The following is a 19,035-nucleotide window of genomic DNA, read 5'->3' as shown; positions in this document are numbered from 1 at the left end:
ATTAGAAGAATCAAGAAAGGATTTCATAAAAGTATATTTAAGTCCATATAAGGTAATTATCATAAAACCAACACCAGGAACTACTACAAAATCTTTGAGAAACAACTACAACAATATGAGGCCCCTACACTAATACTGAAAGATGAAGATGGAAGAATGACACACAGTAACAAGGAAAATGCAGAAATCATGGCAAAAGCATTTTACAAACTTCTGAATTGCGAGGAACTCAAAGAACCCTTACAAATCAACATAAATACCCCAATAAAAACCAAACCTAACAAACTAGACCCTCCAACTTTCCAAGAAGCAGAAGAAATTCTTAAAGAACAAAAAAATTATAAGGCATGTGGAGAAGATCAGGTTTTTGTTGAAATGTGGAAATATGCAAGTGACACAGTCAAGACCACCTTACACATGGCTCTAACAAAAATTTGGGTAACAGAATAATTTCCCGAACATTGGACCACAGCTATCATCCACCCACTACACAAAAAGGGAGATAAGAGCAACCCAGACAACTACAGAGGCATCTCTCTCCTAGATTGCACATATAAAATTCTATCCAAGGTCCTACATAAAAGAATCAAGGAGCAATTAGAACAGGAGTTAGGGGAATATCAGGGAGGTTTCAGACCATGGAGAAGCTGTGCAGAGCAGATAATTAGTTTAAAATTGATTATGGCATACTACAAGAAACGGAACAAACCTCTGGCAATAACATTTGTAGATTTTAAGAAGGCATATGACTGTCTCTACAGACATTCAGTATTAAAAATTTTAAGAAATCTAGGACTCCATCCAAAACTAATTAAAATAATACAACTCACTCTAACCAACACCAAATCAAAAGTGAAGTTTAGAGGAGAAATTTCGGAACCATTCCTCATAAAAACAGGCTTAAGACAAGGTGACTGCCTATCACCATTACTTTTCAACTGTGCACTGGAATACATAATGAGAGAATGGTACAAGGACAATCCAAAGAGGATAAGAATTGGAAGTGCAAAAGGTGATATTAGCTTAACTGCTTGGGATTCGCTGATGATCTTGTTCTCCTAGCCAACACCATTCAAGAAGCCAGGCAACAAGTGAAATCACTACAAGAAATAGCAGAGAAAGTAGGCCTTAGAATATCATTTGAAAAAACGGAGATTATGCTAACTGATCCACCACTTGCAAACAAAATTACAATAGGAGAACAGGAAATCAAAATTGTTGATAAATTTAAATATTTAGGCGAAATAATAACATACAATCTAAATGAGAAGCCATCATGGCAAAATATAATAAAAAAACTGAACTATGCAAATTACATTACCAAACCTACATACAACAAAAGAAACCTATCTATAGATGCAAAATTAAAACACTATAAAACAGTTACACAACCATAAATAACATATGCAGCTGAAACTATCTTCAAAACAACTAATACAGCAGAAATTGACAGAATACTAAAAATAGAAAGAAGAATAATTAGGACATGTATAAATAAACAGTATAAAATAAATGGACATTGGCGAATACCATCAAATGAAACAGTATATAAGAAAATAGAACCAGTCATGAGCACAATCAGGAAGAAACGCATTTCATTCTTTGGGCATCTGATGAGAACTCCAGAAAACAGAATTAGTAAAAAAATAATACAAAAACTGTGGAATAGCAAGAGCGACATTAAATGGATCACAGAAATCAAGGAAGATATAAAAGAACTTCAAATTACAGTAGATGACCTAAAAAACAAGACAGAGAAAACCAGAATACTGCAAGACCCGCAAACCAGACTACAAATGAAAATCAATAAAAGGAGTACAGGAAGGGTTGTCTCAGATGAAGAAAGAAAGAAAATATCTGAAAGAATGAAGAAATATTGGGCAGACAGAAGAGCAAAACACCTTTCATATAAGAATAGCCTCTAATAATTATATTACCTAAATATATTAAGTTATTGTCTAACCAAATTGTATCCATGTGTGACAACTTGTTTAGAACTTTGTATTTTTGACTACAGTGGTCCAATGAAGGCCATAAAATAAATAATAATGACATATTTAAATTTTCCCTCGTGAATGGAATATACCCAACAGCATGGAAAAGTAGCATAATTCGACCCATCCCTAAGATCGAAAACCCGCAACTGCCTAGTGATTACCGACCAATTAGCATACTGCCTGTTGTTTCCAAAGCACTTGAATATATTGTTCATGACCAAATCACTGAACACCTGCATGGATTCACCTGTATGACAAATTTCAATCTGGTTACCGTAAACATCATAGCACAAACACTGCTCTCATTAAAGTAACTGATGACCTGAAATATGCCATCGACAATCGAAAGGCAACAATATTGACGCTACTTGACTTCAGCAAAGCTTTTGACACTGTTAACTTTGACATATTGCTCAGAAAAATGCAACAGCTTAATTTCTAAGATAGTGCAATGAGATGGTTTGAAAGCTACTTAAAAGACAGACAGCAATGTGTTGTCTGCGTAAATGAAAAATCTTCCTGGAAACATGTTTCCCCAGGGGTGCCACAAGGATCGGTCTTAGGACCACTTTTGTTTTCTTTACATTTCAACGATATTTCGTCGGTTCTGTCCTCCTGTAAATATCATTTCTATGCCGACGACCTCCAGCTCTACCTAAGCGTCCATTATCTCTCCATCTCTATTAGCCACACTATCTTCTTTTCCTTTATATTTCCTTAATTATGTTTCATCATGTCTCTCTATTCTTCTCCTCCCTTCACCATCAGTCTCCCTCATACTCCCTGCTGCTAGCACTCCTATCTAAAATCTGTCTCTTCAATAATGTCTAATTATAACAGTAATAACAGTACTTATGATCTACGAATATAAACTCTATATGTATGTATTTTTCCAGGTGTGCCTTTGTAATTGTTTATTTCACTTTTTGTTCTAGATGTAGTTTAACATGCCTACGAAAACATATGAATGTAAAATAAGTAGAATGCCTGGTTAGATGTAAGAGAGGGGCTTATGGCCCTAATCTTGCCAGGTTAAATAAATCAATAAATATACAATAAATAAATATTTCCGAATACGCCATCATCTAATTGCACGGCGGCTCGAAACATACACCACGCCACATGAGGTGAAATTACAAAGGAAAAAGAGAGAAGAATGTTAATATATTAAGACAAGAACAACAACTGTGGAATTTTAATGCACATTACACTTTTTCGATGCACTTTAAAACGTTTCGAGATTTTCTGAAAAGTAATAACTATAAAAATATTCTGAAGATATACATTTCAACTGGTGGTCATGGTTATTCATTCTGTGCAGCACACATTTCATTATTTCAGTAATACAGAGCTACTATAAATGATTAATTTGTTTCCAGACCTCCATGTTTTTCAAATTGTTACGTGTTTACATGTGACTGATGGATGAACAGAACCGTAAACAACCCAAGTTTGCATTTTGCACTCTACTAATGTTCTGTGAGTGCCCCTATGGTCATATGACACACGTCCAAGCGCTAGTCATCTTCTTTCCGTACCTTATGTAGCAGCAGCCTGTCAATGGTCATTGCAGCAGCAGTGATGCGCTGTTTGAGCTGTCCCAATGTTCATGGTAACGGGAGCACTTATGCACGGTCCTTAGTGCACCCAAAAGGAAAAGTTCATAAGGCTTTAGGTCAGGAGGCGTGGGCGTCTTCGTAACAGAGCCACATATCATCACCAGTACGCCCAATCAAGCTATGCGGAATTTTGCCGTTTTGGTATCGACAAACATCGATGATCCATTAAGAAGGTGCTCCGTTTGCTGGGAGGACAAATTTTCTGACAGCCTCAGAATCAGCATTCAGTTGTGGAAATAACCCAATAGTAACATATCAAGGTAAGAGGTACCCATCACAGTCTTCTCACAGAAGACAAACGGCCCATGCAGCTTCATCTGTAGCACTGCACAGAAAACATTAACTTTCGGTGAACCTCGTCTGTTCTGACTGTTATACTGTTGTAACAGATAAACATCCCGCGTACTCTAACACCCAAAAACTCTTTTCTTCCTTTGTCCCATTTTCTCAAGACACTGGACTCGTAAGGCCAACTTTTGGGCATAGTGCAAATTCAGTGAGTTTACTGTTCTATTTGTGCATCAGTCATATTTGTATACGAAATACGTAGGGAGCCAACGGCCTTCCGCTGTGGTAACACCGGTTCCCGTCAGGTCACCGAAGTTAAGCGCTATCGGCCTGGGCTAGAACTTGGATGGGTGACCATCCGGTCTGCCGAGTGCTCTAGTGCTGTTGGCAAGGGGGGGGGGGCGGTGCACTCAGCCCTTGTGAGGTAAACTAAGGAGCAACTTGATTGAGAAGTAGCGGCTCCGGTCTCGGAAACTGACATACGTCCGGGAGAGCGGTGTGCTGACCACATGCCCCTCCATATCCGAATCCAGTGACGCCTACGAGCTGAGTATGACACGGCGGCCGGTCAGTAGCGTTGGGCCTTCATGGTCTGTTCAGGAGGGGTTTAAATACTTAGGGAAATATAGAACTCTGAAAACGAATGACTCACTTATATTAGCCCTGTATTATTGTCGTTGATTAAAATAAAAGAAACCGAGCGAGGTGGCGCAGTGGTTAGCACAGTGTGCTCGCATTCGGGAGGACGACGGTTCAAAACCCGTCCGGCCATCCTGATTTAGGTTTCCCGTGGTTTTCCTAAATCACTTCAGGCAAATGCAGGTATGGTTCCTTTGAAAGGGCGCCCCTACTAGCGTCTTCTCGCGCACATGTATTGCTTGCTCCCGGCGCGATAAATTTCGACGCCGTCACGCGATTACCATCAGTCGCGCCTTGCAGGAGTGACAGCAGTAGCTACCACCACCTGAGGATGTCGAGAAGTTGCAGCGACGAAATATTGTGCGAGTTACACAATACGATCTGGCGGCAAACCCGAGAAGTGTATTTGCAACAGATCCGTCTGGAAAGCATGAAAAGTCAGCTCCAGATGTATTTTGGTGACTTCTTCACCACATTCATTATCTAATAGATCTAGGACCGGACACTGCCCTACAAGAAGCATCGGGAAAACACCGCTGTGAATATACGAACTAGGAACAATATCCTACATAAGCAGTGCGCAACAACCTGAGGTGCCGCTGCTGAAAATCTGCGCACTTCAGCGCTTGGAATAGTTTACTCTGCTGCCGAATATGGTGCTCCTGTATGACTCAAGAGCGCACACATACAAACACTCTACGCACATCTGAAGAACACAATGAGAATTATCAGTGACACACTAAGATCAACAACTGTCGAATGGCTGACCATATTGAGCCACATTCCGCCCCCCGGTCTTCGACCAAAAGAAGCTCTTCTCCGTGCATTTAAACGCATGCAAGGCAACCCGCAACTCCCTATACACAAAGACGTGGCTATCCTAGAAAGAAACCGTCTTCGATCAAGAAAACCGTCCATGATAACAGCTATGGAAGTGCACATATCTCAGTTAAGTTTAACAGACTCATGGACAGAGGCTTGCCCCATACATTGCCAGAACTTGTCCTGCATCAGAAAGAAATTCCGTGCCTACCACCAATCTCGCAGAACGTAGACACCGATCAGTAGAATATGCACGAATGGCGGCAGAATCATGGACTTTCTTCATACATGGGGTAAGACTCCGTCTACAAAATGTAATTGTGGTGCAGCCAGGCAAACCATACGTCATTGTTACAGAATCTCCCAACAGGGCATATGTTGGAAATTTCGACGATTTCCTGATGGCAATGAATGACACAACTCATTATATTAAATATTTAAATATCTCCCTGTAAATTACACGTGTTATTGCTTTATTGTATTTAATACTGTCTTTAAAAACCATACACACATCAAAAATGTTTTGCATCACCTCCGTTCCGAGAGTTCCGTAACCTGTGTCCGCAGCTCGTGGTCGTGCGGTAACGTTCTCGCTTCCCACGCCCGGGTTCCCGGGTTCGATTCCCGGTGGGGTCAGGGATTTTCTCTGCCTCGTGATGGCTGGGTGTTGTGTGCTGTCCTTAGGTTAGTTAGGTTTAAGTAGTTCTAAGTTCTAGGGGACTGATGACCATAGATGTTAAGTCCCATAGTGCTCAGAGCCATTTGAACCGTAACCTGTACAGAACATTGGAATAGAGATCAACATAAACATCGTTTTCGCCCTTGTATTGCTGGTGAAAACTACACATTGCATGTTGTACCAGCATACAGCGAGACCTTCAGAGGTTTATGGTCCAGATTGCTGTACACACCGGTACCTCTAATACCCAATAGCACGTCCTCTTGCATTGATCCATGTCTGTATTTGTCGTGCAATACTATCCACAAGTTCAACAAGACACTGTTGGTCCAGGTTGTCCCTGTCCGCAACGGCGATTCCGCTTAGATCCCCCAGAGTGGTTGTTGAGGCACATCATACATAAATAGCGCATTTCATTCTATCCCAGGCATGCTCGATAGCGTTCATGTCTGGAGAACATGCTGGCCACTCTAGTCGACCGATGTCGTTATCCTCAAGGAAGTCATTCACAAGATGTGGACGATGGGAGCGCGAATTGTCGTCCATGAAGACGAATACCTCGTCAATATGCTGTCGATATGGTTGCACTATCGGTCGGAGGATGGCATTTATGTATCGTACAGCCGTTACGGCGCCTTCCATGACCATCATCGGCGTACGTCGGCCTCATAGGAAACCTCGACCTTGCTACACTCGCTGGACAGTGCGTCTAAGGCGTTCAGCCGGGTTGCCTCCAAACACGTCTCCAACGATTGTCTGGTTGAAGGCATGTGCGACACTCATCCGTGAAAAGAACATGATGCCAATCCTGAGCGGTCTATTCGGCATGTTGTTGGGCCCATTTGTGCCGCGCTGCATGGTGTCGTGGTGGCAATGATGGACCTTGGCATGGACGTCGGGAGTGAAGTTGCGCATCGTACAGCCTATTGCGCACAGTTTGAGTCGAACACGACGTCTTGGGGCTGATCGAAAAGCGTTATTCAACATGGTGGCGTCTCTGTCAGGGTCCTTCCAACTCATAATCCGTAGGTAGCGGTCATCCACTGTAGTAGTAGCCTTTGCGCGGCCTGAGCGAGGCATATCATCGACAGTTCCTGTCTCTCTGTATCTCTGAGATCCCTTCCTGGCACAAAGTAACAATGCGGACACGATCGAACCGCGGTATTGACCGTCTAGGCATGTTTGAACTACAGACGACACGAGCTGTGTACCTCCTTCCTGATAAAACTACTGGAACTGATCGGCTATCGGACCCCCTCCGTCTAATAGGCGCTGCTCATGCATGGTTGTTTACATTTTTGGGCGGGTTTAGTGACATCTCTGAAGAGTCTAAGGGACTGTTTCTGTGATACAACATCCGCAGTCAACGTCTATCTTCAGGAGTTCTGGGAACTGGGATGATGCAAAACTTTTTTATGTGTGTGAATAAATACTTATTGAAGTGGTTGAGTCAAGCAATACAGTCGTTAAAATTTGAATAGTACAGGATCTGACTCCTACCCAACTGCAATAATTTATACTTATCAATTTTAAAGCAAGCTGCCGCTAAATATAGCACAGACACTGAAGACACATAACAACATCCTCCATAAGTTGTATGGAACTACCTGAGGATGCTGCGTTTCTTTGCCTTAGGTTTGGTGTACTCAAGTGCTGAGTATTGTACACGTGCCTGGATGAACAGTTCAACATACAAAGCCTGTCAACATCCCATTGAATACTACCATGAACATAATATCTCCCTCCATCAGATCTACCTCAGCTCGTTGAGTTTCACTTTCAACAAGTATTATGCCACCTGATTTGTGCAGATGCACTACTGTTATGATGGAATTCAGAAGACCTCGAGAAATCCTAAATTACCTACGCATACAGACTCGCCACTTTAAAATCTTAAAAGGCAAGTTGAATTTGTCATACCTGATGGGGGAACGTCACTCTTCCTCATGTCGCCCTGTAGGGACTTCCCAGCACTGCGCCGATCTGTAATCAGGAATGCAGAGTAGCAAATCAGCATGTTGCACGGGAAATTTTCAGTCTAACACTAAAAACACGGGCAACGATATTGCGGTAGAAGGCAACTGAAACAGATGGCATTCAATACTAAGCACGCTGTACAGAGCATCAGCTCAAATTTTTTAATGCCTTTGTTGTCCGAAAAGATAGTAAACGAAGATACTAACGAGAGATTCTTACTCAAATAAATGACAATAAAAATCCGAGTGGAGTTGTGTCATACCTGGTGTGGTGACGTCACTCATCCCCAGGTCGCCCTGTAGGGACTTCCCAGCGCTACGCCGATCTGCAATCAGAATGCACAGCGGCATGTCAGCATGTTGCGAAGGAAACGTGCGATCTATCACTAAAAGTACGAACAATAGTATTTCGACAGAAGGCAACTGAAACAGACGAGATGTACAGGAGCTGACTTACGAATTTTTTTTTATAAAGAATGGTCCTGCTTTGTCAAGGAACGTAAGCTAGATTACGCTAACCTAACCTTGCCTACTCTCTCTCTGACAACCCCCCCCCCCCCCCCACACACACACACACACAACCACCAGTGAAAGTGATGATGACTACCGGCGAGTGAACAGGGAAGAGATCCAGCACGTCGTTCATTAGTTGGGCGCAAGGCTAACACCTGTTGGTTACGGTTCGCATTTCACCGTAAACTCATACTCATGCTTAGCTGTTGTTCTACTTCCAAGCCTTCAATGTGCCGTACCAGTTGTTTACAAGTTACGTTCGGGAACCAGAATGGAATGCGAACTGCTTGAGCTCATTCACGTTATCATGTGTTACGGTGAAAAAAAGTGGTTCAAATGGCTCTGAGCACTATGGGACTCAACATCTTAGGTCATAAGTCCCCTAGAACTTAGAACTACTTAAACCTAACTAACCTAAGGACATCACACACACCCATGCCCGAGGCAGGATTCGAACCTGCGACCGTAGCAGTCCCGCGGTTCCGGACTGCAGCGCCAGAACCGCTAGACCACCGCGGCCGGCCTGTTACGGTGAAGTCAAGGGGCAGTGGAACGGACAGAACGCGCGGAGTGGTCGCGAGGTTTGAGGCACCATGTGACGGATTGTGCGGCCCCTCCCGCCGGAGGTTCGAGTCCTCCCTCGGGCATGGGTGTGTGTGTTGTTCTTAGCAGAAGTTAGTTTAAGTAGTGTGTAAGTCTAGGGACCGATGACCTCAGCAGTTTGGTCCCTTAGGAATTCACACACATTTGAACATTTGGAACAGACGGTCATCGTATCTACGAGCATCGGTTGCGTATGAGAGGACATCAACACTGCAACCGTAGTGTTAATCGATCGCTTCATTGGCACAGCGATTATGAGCGAACGTAATAATTATTTAAGTCTTCAGAATGAAATTTTCACTCCGTAGCGGTGTGTGTGCTGGTATGAAACTTCCTGGCAGATTGAAACTGTGTGCCGGGCCGAGACTCGAACTCGGGACCTTTGCCATTCGCAGGAAAATTCTCTACCAACGGAATGACTCAAGCACGACTCAGGACCCGTCCTCACAGTTTGAGAGTGAAAATTTCATTCTGAAAACATCCCCCAGGCTGTGGCTCATTCATGTCTCCGCAGTATTCTTTCTTCCAGTAATGCTAGTTCTGCAAGGTTCGCAGGAGACCTTCTGTGAAGTTTGGAATGTAGGAGACCAGGTACTGGTGAAACTGAATCTGTGAGTCCGGGTCGTAAGTTGTGCTTTGGTAGCTCCGATACTAGAGCACTTGCCCGCGGAAGGCGAAGGTCCCGAGTCCGAGTCTCCACCGGGCAGACAGTTTTAATCTGACAGGAAGTTTCAATTATTGAAGTGTCGTGATAGGGTCGCGAAGCTGAATTGATGCGGTTTGACAGCTTTCGGGTAGAAACAGATGTAGTCGATATACAATTTACGAGAAAATGTGTTTTATTTAATCAAGGATGTATCTGAGATCTGCGAGTGCGGTCTTTCGGGACCGTCTACCAGCCAATGTGTAATGAGCTGAATTTCGCCTTCTTGAATAAATATAGCTTCCATCTTCTCAGAGACAATTGACAGAGAGCACGCAACTGACTAACACGTGCCCATTGTAGAGCGATGTAACATGCATTGATGGAGTGGATCGGCTCAGTGCTAGGAAAGGAATAAACTGAAATAGGTCTAGTACAGCATAAGTTATGATCTGAATTCTTGTCTGTAGGGGATACTTCTTCTTCTTCCATTGGCACAGCATCCCGGGATGGGGACTTGGCCTCCTCAATAATTTTCTGCCATTCCTCTCTGGACTTTGCCGTGGACCTCCAGTTACGGCAACCGACTCAGGTAGCATCCTCTCCAACCTCGTCACTCCATCTCAAACTAGGTCGTCCTCTTGCTTTTCTTCCTCCAGGTTCACTGCAGCATGCTTTCCTTGTGGGATCTGTCGCATCGAGTCGCATTACATGTCCCGCCCATCTCAGTCTGCACAGCTTTATGAACTTTACCACATATGCCTCCTTGTAGCAGTCATAAAGTTCGTCATTTTTTCGCCTTCTCCAGATCCCATTTTCATACACAGGGCCAAAAATCCTCCTTACTGTACTTCTTTCATGTGATCTCAGTTAGCTTTCACCGTGCTTCGTAATTGTCAATGTTTCTGAGCCATAAGTAAGTACTGGTCGTATCAGCGTTTTGTAAAGTCGGCCCTTAGTCTCCCGTGATATAAGCTTGGATTTAAAATGTCGCAACATTCCAAAGTAGCATCGGTTAGAAGCACTTATGCGAGCCATAATTTCAGTAAAGGTGGTGCCATTTGCTTCTATGTTTGAGCCCAGATAGGTGAAACATTCCACTCGCTCAAATGTCATTCCATCAGGCGTTATTGTGGGCTGTAAGAGTTGGCTATTGCCATTATACATATACTTCGTCTTTCCTTCATTAATTCTCAGGCCCATCTTCACTGCACTCAGTTTTAGAGCCGAAAATACACTTTGTAGATCTCTAAGTGTTCTGCTCATTAAATCCAAGTCATCTGTATATCCCAGCAGTTGTACAGACTTATAGTAGATAGTTCCTCTTGTCTGGGTACCCGATTCACGTACCACTTTTTCAAGCGCCAGGTTGAAAAGTAGGCAGGAAAGCCCATCTCCTTGCCTTAGTCCAGTTCGAGTGGGAAACTGAGGTGATAGCCTTGACTGCGGTACACTGGGGATATTTTAGGGTGACCTCTATTAAACGTGCCAATTTTCCAGGTACTGGAAATTACCGCATTGCCTCATAAAGTTTGGCCCGGTTTATTGTGTCATATGCATATTTAAAGTCAATGAAAAGATGGTGCACACCAACATTGGATTCATTGGTCTTTTCTACTATTTATCGGGAGTAAATACCTGGTTTACAGCTGACTTTCCTGGTCTGAACCCGTATTGATAGCTTCCAATAATATCTTCTGCTATAGGTGAAAGTCTACTAAACAGGATAGTACTTTATATATAAAATTTAAATGTGTTATGCCTCTTTAGTTGCTGCATTCAAACAGATCTCCTTTCTTATGCACCAGACACACTATCCCTACATTCAATTCTCTTCCTTCTCCCAGATGAGGCACACAATCTTGTAGATCCTACGATTTACCTCAATTCCTCAGAGTTTCAGTGGTTCAGATGTTAAATTGTCAGTCCTTGGTGCTTTATTGTTCTTCAATCGGGCAATTGCTTTGTTCACTTCTCCTTGGGAAGGGGCAGGTACTTTGGCATCATCTTCTGGAGCGACTGGGATATCTTCACTAGGAGACTCTGAAGCATCCAACGGTTCACTGAAATACTCTACCCAACGCTCCAATCCTCTTGGTCATCGGTTAGTAGTGTCCCATTTTTTACTTTTACACAGGTTGATGCGCGGCTTAAATACTCTTCTTCCACTATTAATTTTCTAATAATATTTTCTAACATCATTTGTTTTTTCCAGTTGTCTCCAGTTCCTCAATCTGCTTTCTTTCTTTTTCATTCCCTTTTTCTTTCTCCGATGCAGTTTATTCTCTTCTTGCCTTTTATCTTGATAATTTCTTACCGTTAAACGAGGATATGGTTTCTCAAGCATTTTCCTGTATGCCAGATTTTTCTCCTGACTTATTCTCTTGTATTCTTCATCAAACCAGGAATTCTTCGGTTGTTTTCCTTCTTTCCCTAGCACTTCTTCTGCTGCTTTAATGACTGCATCCCTGCAAGCGTTCCATTCCTGATCCAGGTTATCACTTACACTAGGGGTGTTTAATGCAAGATTTTCTCAGCAACCTTCTCAGAGTATGTTTTAGAGACGTCTTCATTTTTAACTTCGATACCATATACTTACTCTGAGGAGTTTCTTTCACTTTTCTTGCATTGGATATTCGAGCTCTTAGTTTCGCAATTACGAGGTAGTGCTCTGAATCTGCATTATCTCCTCTGTAAGTCCGTACATCTAGTAAGTTTGAGGAATGCCTGCCATCAGTAATGACATGATCAACTTGGTTGAAGGTGCGCTCATCAGGGCTACACCATGTTGCTTTATGAAACCTTTAGTGTGAGAACATAGTACTACCTACAGTTCACTGTGACATTACATGGCCGTAGCGGAGACTGGGTCTTCATTCAAATGGTTCAAATGGCTCTGAGCACTATGGGACTTAACTTCTAAGGTCATCAGTCCCCTAGAACTTAGAACTACTTAAACCTAACTAACCTAAGGACATCACACACATCCATGCCCGAGGCAGGATTCGAACCTGCGACCGTAGTGGTCGCGCGGTTCCAGACTGTAGCGCCTTTAACCGCTTGGCCACCACGGCCGGCTGGATCTTCATTATCTAGACTATCACGCAGGCGCAGAAAAGAAAAATAATGCGCTACACTGTCGACTTGTTTTTGGGTTCACGATGTTCCTAAAGCAAGGGTAAAAGTAAACTGTATGTAGATCATATTAGCATCTGAAATTATTTGAAGTTATTCCAATTTAAAAAAAGTCCTAGTACATGCCTCCTAGACATTTTTTGTAATAATGACAAATTTTTGTCTTTCTTTCTCCTTTTCATTCTTCTTTCCATTCACCCCCTGTCTCTTTTCATTAGTTCCAGTATTATTAGTTATTTTTGCAACCTGAGATGCAGGGTAGAATCTCTTTTTCTTTTTGCGTTATCTGTCTCCTCACTGTTTCCATGAGTCCACCACAAATTACTCTCCTGTGCCACCCTTTTGATTTGATATTAGCCTTGCACCCTATGTCCTCAATACTTGCCTTACGTATACCAGTCTCTGTTTTCCCAGTTGTTTTAACCCCCAACATCTTCCTATAGTACCATGGGAATTATCCCCTGTTGACTCTTCTTGACAGTGTTTTCCGCATATTCCTTTCTTCGCCTATTCTGCAGAGAACCTACTCATTTCTTATCAGTACACCCAATTTTCGACAATGTTCCGCAGCATCACACCTCATATCCCCTTTTCCAAATTTCCCGTATTCCATGATCTACTACCATGCAGTGCTGTGTTCCAAAGCACATTCTCAGAAATTTCTTCGTCATATGAACGCCTATATTTCATAACAGTAGAGTTCTTATGGCCAAGAAAGCCCTCTTTGCCTGTGCTAGGCCACTTTTTGTGTCCTCCTAGCTTCGTAGGTCATTTGTTATTCTGTTTCCACAGTAGAAAAATTTCTCCACTTCGCCTGCTTCGTGGCCACAAGTTTTGATGATGTTTCTGGCAATTCTCATTTCTGCTGCTCCTCAGTACTTTCTTTTCTCATCGGTATACTCTCAACCTATATTCTGTACTCAATAGATGTTCTTCATTCCAGTCAACACGTCCTGTAGTTCTTTTCTAGTTTCACTCACGGTAGAAAACTCATCAACGAATATTATTAGTGATATCCTACCCCCTATGATTAAAACTCTTGACACGTTCTTTTATTTCCCTCATTGTTTCTCCGATGTGTAGACTGTACAGTAGGGAGAAAAAACCAGCGAAGGATCGAGTCCTCCCTCGGGCATGGATGTCTGTGTTGTCCTTAGGATAATTTAGGTTAAGTAGTGTGTAAGCTCAGGGACTGATGACCTTAGAAGTTAAGTCCCATAAGATTTCACATACATTTGAACATTTTTTTTAATAAAAACCTGCTGTGAGGTCTTAAAACCTTTTCAGTCCCAGTACTTCGCTCTTGGTCTTCCATCCAGTCTTACTGTTCTCTCTTAGTTATTGTACATATAGTATATTACCACTCTCTTTCCTTTTTCTTTTCAGAATTTCGAACATCTTGCACTATTTTACACTGACAAACGCTTCTCTAGGTCGACGAATCCTAGGAATGACTCTTGATATTTCGTAAGTCTTGCTTCCATTATCAGGTCCAACGTCAGAATTGCCACTCTGGTGGATCTGCCTTTCCTAAAGCCAAACTGATCGTCGTCTAACAGATCGTCAGTTTTTTCTCCATTCTTCTGTCTATTATTCTTGTCAGCGGCTTGGATGCGTGAGCCGTTAGGCTGATTGTGAGACATTTCTCGCTATTATCTGCTGCTCCAGTTTTTGGAATTTTGTGGATGACATTTTTCCGAAAGTCTACTGGTATGGCACCAGTCTCACAGATGTCTAATTTGAATAGTCCTTTGGTTGCCACTTTCCCCAATGATTTTACAAATTCTGAAGGGATGCTGTCTACCGCTTCTGCCTCGTATGATCTCTAGTGCTTGAAACCTCTCTTAAATTCTGATTAACACGGATTCCCTATGCCTTCCATATCGATTCCAATTTCTTCTATCACATCATCAGACAGTTCATCACCTACTCAGAGTTTTCAGTGTACTCTTCCCAGCTATATGCTCTCTCTCCTCTGCATTTACCAATGGAATCCCCATTGCACTCTTAATGTTGACGCCCTTGCTTTTAATTTTACCGCTTTATTTCTTATTTTACTTTTGTATGTACTAAATCTGGTCTTCCAGCAACAATTTCTTTTCGGCGTTCTTTACATTTCCGCTGCTGTCACTTCGCCTTGGCTTCGCTGCACTTCTTCTTTATTTCAGTCCTGACTTATATTGTTATATTCCTGTCATTTCCGGAACATTTTTGTACTTCCCTCTTTCGTCAATCACTCGATGTACAGCGTGTATCAAAAATAATCATCCGATTTTAAAAAATCAAAACTATTATGTTATTTGAAATATTTGCGTGAACAACATACTGATGGAAACTCTAGAGTCTTACATGATTCCAGCTAGGTAGCAGCACTGTGCGCCCACTTCAGTTCCATTAAAAATGGTGTCGGGACAACAGAAAGCGTTTTGTGTTCTAAGTTTTGCACAGTGCGGTTCAGTATAACTGTTCTGTGTGACTTTCGTACTACGTACGGTGTGTATCCTCCTACAGCACAGAGCATTAGACGATGGCATGAACAGTTCCGATAAAGAGGTTGTTTGTGTAAAGGCAAATCGGCAGGTCGTCCGCGACTGTCTGACAGACACTCAACGCATCCGCCTTAGTTTCACAAGGAGTCCGTAGAAATCCGTTTACCGTGCAGCCCCCGATGTCCTTCTGGCGTGTGTTGCGTCGACATTTACACATGAAACAATACAAAAATTCAGCTAGTTCAAGCTCTTCGTGGATGTGACAAACAACAACGTGTGGAGCTCTGTAATTTCGTTCTTGGCAAGGTGAAGGATGACGCCAGCCGCGGTGGCCGAGCGGTTCTAGGCGCTACAGTCTGGAACCGCGCGACCGCTACGATCGCAGGTTCGAATCCTGCCTCGGGCGTGGATGTGTGTGGTATCCTTAGGTTAGTGAGGTTTAAGTAGTTCTAAGTTCTAGGGGACTGATAACCTCAGAAGTTAAGTCCCATAGTGCTCAGAGCCATTTGAACCATCTGAAGGATGGTGACGAATCAACATTACATTTAAATGTAAAGGTAAACCGTCATAAAATGATAATATGGGGTATGGAACAACCGCATGAAGTTATGCAACATGAGAAGGGCTCTCCAAAGTTTAATGTGTTTTGTACAGTTTCACGGGAAAAGGTGTATGGTCAATTTCTCTTTGCTGAGAACACTGTAACAGGAAGCACATATCTCGATATGCTTGAGAATTTTCTTTTCTCACAGTTGGAGACATTCGAGCGACTTCATTTACCTACAGGATGGGACATCGACACAGACTGACATCTGGAAGTGCGGGAATTTTTAAATCAAAGGATTACTGAACGATGGATCGGTCGCACTGGACCAAATGAGTCAGCCTTACATTACTGGCATCCATGGTCACCGGACCTGATTGTATTTAATTATTTCTTGTGAGGGTTTATAAAAGACTCTGTTCATGTGACCCCGTTTACCAACAACAATGAATGAATTGAGACATCGCATAACAACAGCTGTGGAAGCTGTAACTCAAGGCATGCTCGTTGCAGTGGGGGAACAATTTGAATACCGCATTGACATGTGCCATGCATTTCAAGGGGGGGGGGGGCCTTATTGAACACCTATTAAAAAGATATGACAAAAAAGCTTTTTGAGTTTCTCGTTCATCAAAAACAAAATTCATTCTAATTGTAAACTAGTTGCAGAAAAATAGACGAGTCAAATCGGATGATTCTTCTTGATACACTCTGCATGTCATCTGTTGCTCAAAATTTCTTCGCAGTTACCTTCCTACCTGTGTTTATCTGTCCAGTATCAGTGATTGCCCTTTTAGAGGCATCCATTTCTCGTCAACTACTGCGGTATCCATTATTTCTGTATCTATAGCATTCGAGGACGTCACCATTCCTCAATACTTCAGTATCCCAATTCTTTGGGCACTAATTCTTTCCAGTGATTCTCTTAAACTTCAATCTGCTCGTCGCTATTACTAAATTAGTCTACATGTGCATCTTACGAAAAGATACATGATTTCAGAATCTCTACATCAGCATGAAGCCAGCTGGAATCTTCCTGTGCCTCCGAACCTTTTCCTGTGATTCTTGACCAGTGTATTCACTATTACTAGCTAAAATTTATCGCGGGACTCTCCACTCTCACTTTTACTACCAAGCCCATATTCTCAAGTAACTCTTAATTCTATTCCTTCCCCTACTACCACTTCCAATCTCCCTCTATTATTAGACTTTCATCTTCCTTTACATACTTAATTACATGTTTCATTATTCTTACATACTTTCTCTGTCTCTTCAGCTTCTGCTTTTGTCGTCGGCGTGTATATCTGAACAACTTTTGTGGGCGCTGTCGAATCTTTTGCGAGCAACCGCATAAGTGAAGTGTTCACATTAGTTCACTCTCCATCCTACCTTTCTATTCCTAACTCGTTCTGCTTTACTTACAGCATTTTCTACTGCTGTTGATAGTACCATATATTCATCTGACTATAAAACTTTATCTTCTTCATTTCACGCTAGTGGCCCAGACTGTGTATGGATTGTGACTTTTCATTTCCGACTTTCCTTTGCAGCCGTCCTCGCTACCCTACCACGCATGCCACAGTTCAACTCTTAGAAAATTGCTCTTTAATCTCTCTTTTTTCTTTGCTCCTTTAAGTCGCCTATCTTCTGACTGGTTTGATGCAGCCCGCCACAAATTCCTTTCCTGTGCCAAACTTTTCACACCAGAGTACCAACTACAACTTACGTCCTCAATTATTTGCTGTAAGTATGCCACAATCCATATTCTGTACTGTTCATTCCATTCAACAGATCTTGCAACTCTTCTTCACTTTCACCGCGGATTGCACTGCCATCAGCGAATCTTACCCTTGATATCCTTCCACCTAGAATTTCAGTTCCACTCTCGAATTTTTCTTTTATTTCCTTCATTACTCCTTTGATGTACACACTGACAGTATGGGCCAAAGGCTACACCCCTGGCTTCCATCCTTTTTAATCCGAGCACTTCGTTCTTGGTCACACAGTCTTTATTGTTCTCTCGGTTCTGGTACATATTGTATATTACTCATCTGTCTCTAATGGTTCAAATGGCTCTGAGCACTATGGGACTTAACATCTGTGGTCATCAGTCCCCTAGAACTTAGAGCTACTTAAACCTAACTAACCTAAGAACATCACACACATCCATGTCCGAGGCAGGATTCGAACCTGCGACCGTAGCAGTCCCTCGGTTCCGGACTGAGCGCCTAGAACCGCTAGACCACCGCGGCCGCCCATCTGTCTCTAAACCTTACCAGTGCTTTTCTCATAACTTCGAACGTCTTCTCCATTTTACATTTCCAAATGTTTTTTTCCCGGTCGACAAATTTTATAACAGTGTTTTGATTTTTCTTCAGTCTTTCTTCCATTATCAACCGCAACGTTAGAAATTCCTCTCTGGTACCTTTACCATTCCTAAAGCAAAACTGATAGCCATCTAATAGATTCCCGATATTCTTTTCCATTCTTCTGTATATTCTTCTTGTCAACAACTTGGCTGCATACACAGCTAAGTTGATTATGCAATACCTCTTGCACTTGTTGGCTCTTGTTATCTTCAGAACTGTGTGGATGACGTTTTCCGAAAATCAGATGGTGTGTCGCGAGTCTAATACATTCTACACACCAACGTGAGTAGCCGTTTTATTGCCACTTCCCGCAATGATTTTAGAAATTCTGATCGAATGTTATCGATACCTTCTGCCTTATGTGATCTTCAGTCGTCCAAACCTCTTTTAAATTCTGGCTCTAATACTGGTCTTCCTACCTCTTCCCTTTCGATTCCTGTTTCAATTTCCATCACATCATCAGACAGGTGCTCGCCCTCATACAGGCCTTCAATGTACTCTCTCCTCTGCGTTTAACAGTGGAATTCTCATTGCCTTTTAATGATACCGCCCTTGCTTTTAATTTCACCTGTGGTTGTTTTGACTTTTCTACATGCTTAGACAGTCCCTCCAACAATCATTTCGTTTTCGGTTTTTTCACATATTTCATGCAGCCATTTCGCCCTGACTTCCCTGTGCTTCCTATTATATCGTTCGTAAGTGACTAGTATTTCTATGTT

At 42.4% G+C, this 19,035-nt stretch overlaps 1 protein-coding gene across 1 annotated transcript in view; it reads right to left on the bottom strand.

Annotated features, from left to right (window-relative positions):
• Positions 1 to 19,035, bottom strand: part of LOC124545763 (transient receptor potential channel pyrexia-like) — a 233,800-nt gene that overhangs the window by 156,727 nt on the left and 58,038 nt on the right. The window contains exons 2-3 of the mRNA XM_047124708.1: positions 8,284 to 8,346; positions 7,965 to 8,027 (exon numbers count right to left, since the gene is read on the bottom strand). Coding sequence (XP_046980664.1) covers positions 7,965 to 8,027; positions 8,284 to 8,346 — 126 coding nt within the window. The remainder of the gene's footprint in view (positions 1 to 7,964; positions 8,028 to 8,283; positions 8,347 to 19,035) is intronic.

This window comes from Schistocerca americana, chromosome 8 (genome assembly GCF_021461395.2).
Source record: "Schistocerca americana isolate TAMUIC-IGC-003095 chromosome 8, iqSchAmer2.1, whole genome shotgun sequence".
Lineage (NCBI taxonomy): Eukaryota > Metazoa > Arthropoda > Insecta > Orthoptera > Acrididae > Schistocerca > Schistocerca americana.
Note: the sequence above shows the minus strand (reverse complement) of the source record. Positions and strands in the feature narration are given on the sequence as shown.